The sequence below is a fragment of the Maylandia zebra genome, linkage group LG1, assembly GCF_041146795.1.
Source record: "Maylandia zebra isolate NMK-2024a linkage group LG1, Mzebra_GT3a, whole genome shotgun sequence".
NCBI lineage: Eukaryota > Metazoa > Chordata > Actinopteri > Cichliformes > Cichlidae > Maylandia > Maylandia zebra.
The window spans coordinates 27,322,010-27,332,173 of NC_135167.1; the positions used below are offsets into that span (position 1 = coordinate 27,322,010).

The following is a 10,164-nucleotide window of genomic DNA, read 5'->3' on the forward strand; positions in this document are numbered from 1 at the left end:
ATTTTAATAAGGAGGGAAACACCTGCTTTTTATCAGGGCTGGGTGAAGCACAGCTCCCAGTTTTAGCACTAGCAGGTGTCTTTGAATCTGTACGTCTGCTGCCACTGACGTTCCTGGGAATATTGCTTTCTTTTTTTCAGTTGCAGTTTTCTTTTTTAAGCCTGACCTTTGTGTTTATATTCAACTACTGCTCAGAAGCTTGTCTTTCTTATGAATGTGCATTTTGCTGTTGGTGGCAGGTCCATATACATCCAGCATTCTGCTTTGATGTCTTGAATTTAATCGATATATTTACACGAGTTATTGGCAAATGAATAGCATCAAGGACTTGAACTCATGGAGCAGCAGACTTGGCTGTCAGAGGAGTATAACCAAGGGCTCATTCAAAAATGCATTTGCAAAAACATAAACTCCTGATATAATCCTCACTGTATGATGTCAAACTGGCAAGCTATGTTATAGCAGTGGTTCCCAAACCTTTTTTGCTAGGCCCCCCACGTCCTCCAACCACACACACCCATATTTTGTTTTCAAACTCCATTGCAGTTTATTCCACACCTCAAACCTTTTGTAAACAATTAAAAAAATAAAAGTTAACTGCAATAGAGTACAGGTTGCAATTAAATAAACCACTACCTTTTTTGAAAAAGCAGAAAAACAAACATCTTTAATTATTTTACGTATAGTTGTTTTTGTTTTGTTTTGACTGTGTAAGAATATTCAACATTGTTATCAATATATTTTTCAAAAAATGTCTCTCTGTGCAAAATGGGTTTAAAAACAACTGTGGGATACAGTTTGTCTGTGATTTGAACCGAGCGAACAAATATTGGCAGGATCAGTGTTTTGCCAAGGTGGATCCGGTTTACTCCACCTCCATTACAGACAATTAGACGTGGAAGTAGTGATGCTTTTGGGAACCACTGTGTTATAGCAGTTAAGAGAAGGGCTTTTGAACTCACAGGCCAAACATATTCATGTGCGTTTAAGTTTGAAACTTCTTGGGTCATCATGCAGGGGCCCTGCATTTCACTAATTACAGGGTTCAGCAGTCACAATTTACATTTCCCACACTATATGACAAATGCTTTCTGTTTTATTTTACAGATTAATACATGGCTATGCTGACATTAAAACAAAAAATTAACACAAAATATTTTTTTAATTAATTATTTTTGACTGAATATTTAAAAATATTTAAAAACATGAACTAAAGTCAAAGGAACAAGATAGTCGGGATTTAAACATGCATCTGAAATAACAACCCTTGACTCAGTGGGTGTTGCTGACTGTATGACTGCATTTTTTAAGAGTGACATGTTTAAAAAACATTTCAAATAGATATCTAAGACAAGCTGAGGTTGTCTTATTTCGCTGGGGCAACTTGTAATTCCTGGTTATATCAGTCTTTATTTTCAATAGGGAAAATTAACCAGTACCTAAAAGGAACAAAACACTTTTTAGTTACTTATGAAACAGTCCAAACATTAAGTTCAAATTATAAAAATAGTCTTTTAATATAAACTATTCAGTGCATAAAACAAATGTACAAATCTTCAATTTTACACATTGATTAAAACAAAATTAAGCATGTTAAACATCAATTAACATGGTCATGTGAGCTAATATAATTAGTTAAAGTGATCTGCATAAATAGGACTGTAAATAAATTATAAGTCTTTTTTCTCTGCCTCCAAACATCCTTGGAGGGAAGGTCGTTGTAGTTTATTCCACAGTGGACGTCTACTTGGGCCATCTGCATCTGTGAAGACAAGAGGAGTCGTTTAGTTCACGCCTCCTTCACCCTGCATGAACCTGCACTCAGCAGGAGTGGATGTTGACATTCATCCTGCATAAATAGCTGCTAGGAATAACATTTTACTTTATACAGCATCTCTCTTGTGTTTTAGTCATCTTCATCTCAAAATTTCTGTATTTTCTGTTTGGAGACTGGCTTGTTATATGTGTAATGATACTTTCCATTGCAGATTAGTATATCTGAAAAACCCATCATTAGTCAGACAAGCCTTGGAGACATGTGCCATTTGCTGTGGCACATCATTTCAGCTCAAACAAACTCTCACCCATCTTTGCCCATACTGGGCTAATCACTGTGGCAGTGATAAAGATGGCTGCTGCCGATGTGAATCTGCTCGCTTGCTGGAAAATGGGGGGATACTTTTTGCTGAACAGAAGCATTTTGGTTAGCGGTAAGTACATTCGCCCTCAAGGTTTTCTGTAAGCAATTCCCAATAAGATCTAATCAAATGGGCCATTTTAAACCAAACCATAATCATTCCCCAAACCAATTATTTTTATTGCCTGAACCCAAGGAAACTGTGACTGAAATGTAAAATTATTATCCAATGAAGCTTTCTGGGAGGCTAAATTCTCCCATGAGTGCCTGTTGATAACTTCCCTTATAGATAAAACCTGAACAGAGATGTCCCAGACTAATTTGCATACTGTTAAGGTCCCTCCCTGGTCTACCTGCATGATGCCTCGTCAAAGCGTTGATGCTTGTGGGCACAGATAGAGGAGTTCACTTGACAGCGATGGGAGGTTCTTGACTGGAGTGTTGGCTCAGTTCTAGGAAGACAGTCACAGCGTTCCACGTCTATCTCACAATCTGGCATCCACGAACTGAGCGGAAGCTCTAAGAAAGACAAAATAATGAGGTAATTTTAGAGCACAAGCAAAGTACGACACAATTAGCTGAATCACTGTATTGTCACAGGGTTATACTTTGATAATCACCTTGCTGAAAAATGAATTTACAACTTTGATTTAAAAAACTGGAATTATGTGTAAAATGTAAATAAAATCTTAATAATAAATAACCCAGATTTTACTCACAAAAGAGCACAGAAAATATATCAAATATTTAAACTGAGTTTAAAAATGAGTTATTTTAAGAAAATATTAGCTAATCCATCCGGATTGTTATCAGTGCTCATTTCAAAAGCCTCCATCTCTGCTGGTGTATCTGTGCATTAGTGCCTCAGGAATTGTCAGTTTGCACATCTGAAATGTACTTTTAAGATCCACATATGCTCCCATTGACATCATTCCTCTCCCAAATATCCATCAGCTGAACTCATCACTTTAATGACCTTTGCAGATTGTTGTTAAAAGAAGAGTGGACGCTAAACAGACATGGTTGCGTTCCCATTTTTTTGTGATGTGCTACTGCATCAATTTCAAAATAATTTAAACTTTTTATGTATTTATGTATTTTATGTATGTTTAAAAGTTGTTCTCAGTTTAAACATTTGATAGGTTGTCTGTGCTGTGAAAATATGGGTTTGGAAAATTTGCAAATCATCACATTCTGCCTTTATTTGCATTTTACAGTGTCCCAAGTTTTTTAGATTCGATGTTGAAGTACTAGTTCACACAAACAGAGAATCAGACCTTGTAAGGTGGGATCTCATGCCAGTCCCGTCTGTTGCTCACAGCCACACATTTGATCCTAACAATGGAACTATTTGAAACGACAGGAACATGTTTGCATACCCGGTGTACTGGAAGGGTAAGGTATGCATCTTTCAGACGAACAGTCCCAAATGAATCCACTGGCACACAGTCTCTTGGAGTCCTCTGCCTGTGACAGCTGGCCCAAAGCACAGCTGCAAACAAACAAAATCACTTGAAAAAGAGGAAAACAAAAGATCAAACAGATTCAGCTGAGAGACACGAGTGGGGTTTGAGACTCACCCATTGCCCCTGTGAGGTTGAGCGTTCCGTCGTATTATTGCAGGCTCCAAACACTTGCACTCTGTATGGTTCGCAACTTTTACTAGCACAGGTTCTGGTACAAACTTGAATGGGATTACACTGAGGACCTAATAATATAAAAATACACACACATAATCACAAATATGCAGGTTTCACTGACTGACTGATGACAAATCGTGGTGTAATTAAAGGATAACTGAAAAGAAAATCTCTTAGTCTTCTGAGATGTGATCACTTACAGTTTTATTGACATATTCAGTAGTTGTGTTTCTGCAGGTGACGCCCTCTTGATTGCAGCAGCCACTACATCTGTCAGCAGCAGCAAAACAAGTAAAGTGAAATGTATGCACCTCCAAGTACGCGGACTGAGCACCTATCATTTTTCTTGTTTGAAGATAGTTCTTCATGTCTAAATGATCATAAAATATAACAGGTATGGAGGACCAAAACTGCCAAAATGAAATGGATGTGCTAGTAAATGCATCAGAACATCAGCAATGTTCTTGGAGAAACAACTGTTGGTGTCCATCAGTCTGGGAAAGTTTATACAGCCATTTCCAAACAATCTGACGTCTGCCATTCTACAGCTAGAAAGATTATTCGCAAGTGGAAAACATTCAAGATTGTTGCCAATCCTTCCAGGAGTGGATGTCTCAGGACACTGAGTCCGAGGTCAGTTACTGTAAGGCACGGAGGCATTTTTGCAGAACTGGAGTCTAATTAACTCCTCTCTATACAGTGTTGGGGAGTAACAGAATACGTATTTAAAATACAAAATATGTACAAAAAAATACAAAATAAAAACTGTATTCCTTTACAGTTACCATTTAAAAAGGTGGTATTCAGAATACAATTAATTGTTGAAATAAATGGATTACATGGCGGTCTTTTCCTGTTTCATAAGGCTATGCTGTTGAGGTAGGTTAGCAGGGCATAGCCTTATGAATTGTTTTTCCTCCAAAACAATAAGTTCAGTTAGAGCAGTCTTTCAACGCCTCTCTCTCTGTCTCTTGCTAGCAAAGCTGACCCAGATAACAAAGTAAAGCTAGTTGTCAGCTACGAGCCCGACACAGTACCCAACGTATTAGCCAGAGGTGCCTTTACTATGGTTCGGAGCCGCGGACCTGTTTTATATACGCGCGGAATAGTTTTCTATACGAGATCGCTGCAAACAGTGCAGGCTTACCTAATGTCCACCTACTGTTACTCATTTTATATTAAGATTTAAAAATGTAGTTGGTATTGTTAAGGCAAATAACCTTCAGTAATAGTAATAAATCACACAGCAAGAGTACATTCATGTAGTTGTAAAATACTAATATAATGATAATATATTAAGTAATCCAAAGTATTCAGAATACGTTACTCTCATTAAGTAACGTACCAGAATACGTTACAAAATACATTTTGGGCCATGTATTCTGTAATCTGTAGTGGAATACATTTTAAAAGTAACTTTCCCAACACTGTCTCTGTATAGAGATTTGAATGTGAAGCGATCTGTCCAACATCTAAAAGTTGGATCAAAAAGGGTTATGCAACAGGACAATGATCGCAAGCACAACTCTATAACAGAAAGGATGAAAAAGAAAAGTGTTGCAGTCAAAGACCAGGCCTTAACCTGATTGAAATGCTATGATGAGAACTACACAAGTCCTGTGAAAACCTTTCAGTTTTTTCAGTGTATACGGTGATGATCCCTTTTGTTATTGGTGTCATTTCTGGATTCATGCTCCATCTTAAACAAACCTGTGGACAGACACACAAGGTGGCTTGAAGAACACTGAGTGGTCGGTGCCCAGCTCCTTAGCCACGTCAACACAGGTTTCCCTGGGCATGCACTGTGTACGCTGCCACTCTTCGTCTATGGCTTAATAGGAAAAATGCAATGTTTCAATGCAAATAAAACATAAAGCCTTGCACATTACACGAAATATGTAGATATCAACCTGTAAGAATCTCCAAGCTGTAGGATTCAGCAGCAAAGCGCGTGGAACGGTGTGACCCCACTGAGAGAGGAGAAGTGAGGGTCTCTGGCTGCTGTAGTCTAAGTCGACACTTCCACAGTTTCCAGTCAGGAAAGTCTGCGAGTCGTAGCAGCTCATCCAGGCTCGAGGACGACCGCACCTTCCTTTCCCACTGTTGGATTACTTGCTGCAATGACAGACATTCTATTTGAGATCTTTGGTTGTTTTGGGATGGAGGTTTTAAATCGATCCAATACTGGGCATTTATATAGCTTAAATAGGTACACTAGATCTATTAGGAGGAGCGCACAAGTATGATTAGAGCCACCTCAGTGATAAATGGAATTTCTTATTCAGCAAGTTTAATTAAGACACCATGCTTTAAAAGATAAAATACAGGTAGCTCCTTAATTTTGTTTTTATTTATTTATTTATTTAATTTTTCTCATTTTTGCCTCACTAGCGCCACAAATGTGTTTGAAGTGCAGACCTGGAGCATCAGTTTAAGGGGTTTGACAAAAGTTTTGGAGTAACTGCTTGAGGCTTACAACCATTTTTAGAGGCTCAAAACGAAAGTACTAGAATTTAAGGATTGAGTTTAATACTTGGATGAAAATCCTTTGCAGTCAATGAATGCTTTAAGACTGGACCCTGTGAACATCATCATGTGCTGCATTAGGTCTTTACTGAAGCCACCTTCAGTTTCTCCCTGTTTTGGGGTCTTTCTGCCTTCAGTTTTGACTTTCCTAACTGCCAACCAGATGGTTGACTAGGCCACTGAAGAAAATCCAATTTTCCCATTATCCTTAGTTAATCTTGGTTTCATCTGTCTAAAGAATTTTGTTTCTACCAGAACTGATCAGGCTCTTGTAGATGTTTTAAGGCAAATTGTGTATTTAATGTTCTTGAATGTGACCAGTGGTTTGCATCACATTGTATTCACACTGCAGTTACATTTATGAGTCTATTGATTGTGGACTTTTTTCCTATTCAAGTAACTTCAAGGTAAACTTCAAGGTTAACCTTGGGTTTTTTGTACTACAAAGGTAGCTCAGTGTTAGACACCATGGTAATTTATGCTGCAAATCTAGATTAGAGATCAACAGGTATGGATTATTCAGTCACCAGATACTGATTCGGTTTTTCAGAGAATGCTGATACTACAGCTGATCTCTGTGCATGAATAGTAGGAGGGTCTACAGTAATTCATTAGTGTCAAATGTCTGTGTTTCCCTGGTGATCGGTAAGAAACATATATTAGATGAAAGTTACCAACTTGGTTTTTTCCCTCTGTTTGCAAACAATTTTACAACAACTAATGTTGTTCTACTAGAAGAAATCTATTATCTTAAACAGAGCACCTATTTGCAACCTACTTGCTGAATTTATACGAAATGCATATGTAGACTAAGCCGACATTTGAATTTTATTTTTATAATTTATTCTGTACTCCAACACTAAGCCTGCCGCGGAAAAAAAATTGATCTGTCTTTCAATTTCATTTAATGAAATACTTTCTTTTAATCCACTAGACAAAGTCAGTCAATTATTCAGTTATGTTTTAGCCTCTTAAAATTGGGAACTATTCATAAAAATGTCTGTTAATTAGGAAAGTTTTGTAAAATTCCTTGAATTAAAGGTGACAGTCTGCACATCTTGATTCTTTGATGTAAAATCCCCTGTAGTGGTATACGGGTGCAAAACTGCAACAAAAATGAATCTTTGCCAATAAATTATAGGAGTAACTTAATTCTTTTCACTTCATGTTTGGCAAAGTTTCATACTTTCAACTTCCGACATCTTGACAGTCACATGGGGGTATAAGCAACTTTTAGTGAACAATGAAGGATTTCCTGGGAAAATCCCATATGCTGATCATTAGCATGTTAGCCGTTTCACCGTTAGCATTCTACAAAAACACTGCCTATCCTGTATGCACATCCTTCGAGAGCTGCTAGTGTGGCGTCAGACGCACTGGGTTAAAAAACAACCAAATGGAGCATAAAACTAAATTCAGTAACAGCTGCCACAGAATACTTGCTTGTTACATTTCCCTGCCTCTGAAGACTGCTTAAAGTTTCCTAACTGTGCTTCCTGTAAGCGGTTTCCTTGTTAACCATTTAAGCCCATGTTGGCCAACATGCATATGCCAGACTTACATGAACACTTTTTTTGTTTGGAACTCCATAAACAGCTGTGACTCAAAACCAAAACGCTGTACGTCATGCCACCGCAGAAGTGATGATGTTGACAGAATAAATTGAAAATACAATGAATAAGACATGTGAGTAACCTTTTATGAAACACAACCAAGTTTTTTTCTCACTCCTCGTAAATCCTGTAAAGGATTACAATTTTTAGCGCTCTGTTGTTGTGTTGACATGCTAAAATAGAGTAAAACACTAAAGAGCAGAGGATGTGAACTACCCAAGCAGGAGAAAGGAGAGAGTTGAGTTAAAATTTTGGAATTCCCCAGTCCCATTTTTTGTGGGGTGTAAGTCAAAGCGTGACACCAGATGGTAGGTCTATAACAGGGGTGGCGGCACGGCAGGATGGATGGTCACGGGCTCCACAGTGCTCGGTTTATTTCCTCTGGACGGCTATATGGATCGAAACCCTCTGATGGGATCAGAGTGTTACAAAAGAGGAGGGTGGGGCAGGTTTGCTTCTACTTAAATGTGAAAGACGTCAACAAAAAAACGGGAAGGGACAGAGAAGGAAGATGGGTACCTAAAAGAGGCTGAATTTTTTGGTGTGGAAATGACTAGTGATGAAGGAAATTATGTAAAAAAAAGAAAGAGTTAAATTATTTTTAAAAAATCCCTCAAATGTAACTACCATGTTAGCTGCACATTTACAATTGTGGTTTCAGCTGCAAATAAACATGTTCACATGTGAATTTAATGGGATCGCAGTAACTGTGGCAGTATAAGTTTGTAAGGCAAAAACAAGGACGAAAGAAGGAAAGAAGCAGCAAAAAAAAAAAAAATGAAATGGCTCACTTCAATCAGCTGAAGTTACAGATCAACTTGCACTTTTTCTCACAGACGTTTTACATGTTTTCATAGTTTAGACAGAACATAAACGTACAAACGTGCCGCACTCACCCTGTTTGCTTCCTCCCTGTGTGCGCTGTGGCCCACATGTATCCAGCTGAGCTCCACCACTAGAGTCACCAAGCAAGAAATTCTCCACAGAGTCCGTTTCATCTTCATCATCATCCTTTGACGTTCTTTCTGAGGAAGCAATATGATCTTGGTTCCTTATGCTGCTGGCAGAGAGCACTTAGAGCTGGCTGCCTCTCTGACTCGGTTTCCCAGACCAGCTGAGTCCTTCAGACCACACACAAACACAAAGTCCTCTCAGACCAGGTATGTCCAAAACAAACTCTTGGTCTTACAGACAAAAACTAGTGTGCGTGAGCCAGGCGTAACCTGTCACGGCCACCCAGACACCCTCAAGCCAAATGGAGAAAGGGGGTGTTTAAAACAAGCACCTCTTCCTGTTGAAGCTTTAATAAGAAGTTGAGACGTCCAGTTAAGTGCTGAGGCTATTACAAGTTAAACCTTGCAAATTACCTCAGACAAAAAGAAAATGAAGGTTATCCTGAAGACTTCTTATCAACACACTCTGTTTTAGATTCAAGGCCGATGATATGCTTAAAGGCCTGTGGCTGGATAAACTAAACAAAAACCTCTGTGTTCAGACTTCTAGGTTCCTTGTAACTGCTATGTTACAGTATCCGTATTGAAAATTCTCCACTATCTGTCTTCATTTCTTCCTGCTGTGGTGTTTCGATGCCTCTTGAGTTCCAGGAGGCTTGAATTCCTGTCTTTCCTTCACTGCTGCCGGTCTTGCAGCCTCAAAGTGCAGCTTTTTATGTTCCTCGTGTTCCCGTTTTCCCTTTTTTAATGTCCGTCTGTCAAGTGATCAAGTCCCCTGCCTGTTAAATCCCCCTACCAATGTCCTTTCTTCTGAAGCTGCCAAACCACACACAGCCAAAGAGCAACACCATGTGTTTTAAATGTGATCCAGACCGCTATAACATGTAAGGGGAAACAAGATGCCGGCACCACCCCTGTCTCACAGACACCACACCCACACACCCCTCCAAGCCCATTTGTCTTTGAATGTAATCCACTAGCAACATGTGTGCTGTGAGGACATATAAATAAAATCAATTATTTGTATGACTATGGATTGCTTTGAAGACTTTCATGTGGTTTATTAGGTTTTAACTGGGCACAAACCAGTACATTTAAAGAATCTCACTTTACTTTTGTTAAATTATTCCCTTATAAAAGCAGTGATCCTAAGACAAGAGCACATGCTAAGCGTCCCCCAAATTATCATGTTATATTATGCTAAAACTTTTATTTGTGATGTTGAGAGAGATGAGAAGGCAGAGCAAACTGGGAATTGAAATTGTGTTTAGATGTTTGTGGAAAATGAACCTCAG

General features: G+C 38.6%; 1 protein-coding gene across 1 annotated transcript; it reads right to left on the bottom strand.

Annotated features, from left to right (window-relative positions):
- Window positions 1-1,492: 1,492 nt before the first annotated feature.
- Window positions 1,493-10,127, bottom strand: vegfd (vascular endothelial growth factor D). Its single transcript, XM_004543422.5, has 8 exons — window positions 8,813-10,127; window positions 5,688-5,892; window positions 5,488-5,608; window positions 3,978-4,047; window positions 3,718-3,845; window positions 3,517-3,629; window positions 2,491-2,656; window positions 1,493-1,762 (listed from the first exon to the last, which is right to left on the bottom strand). The coding sequence occupies exons 1-8, from the start codon at window positions 8,924-8,926 to the stop codon at window positions 1,744-1,746; spliced, it is 936 nt and encodes a 311-aa protein (XP_004543479.1). The 5' UTR covers window positions 8,927-10,127; the 3' UTR covers window positions 1,493-1,743.
- Between the last annotated feature and the right edge of the window lie 37 nt (window positions 10,128-10,164).

Coding starts and splice junctions, on each gene's coding strand:
- vegfd (XM_004543422.5), bottom strand. CDS start 8,926: ATGATGATGAAGATGAAACGGACTCTGTGGAGAATTTCTTGCTTGGTG. Junction 5,893..8,812: donor ACAGGGAGGAAGCAAACAGG/GTGAGTGCGGCA, acceptor CTGTCATTGCAG/CAAGTAATCCAACAGTGGGA. Junction 4,048..5,487: donor CCTTGTGTGTCTGTCCACAG/GTTTGTTTAAGA, acceptor TGCTGCTGACAG/ATGTAGTGGCTGCTGCAATC.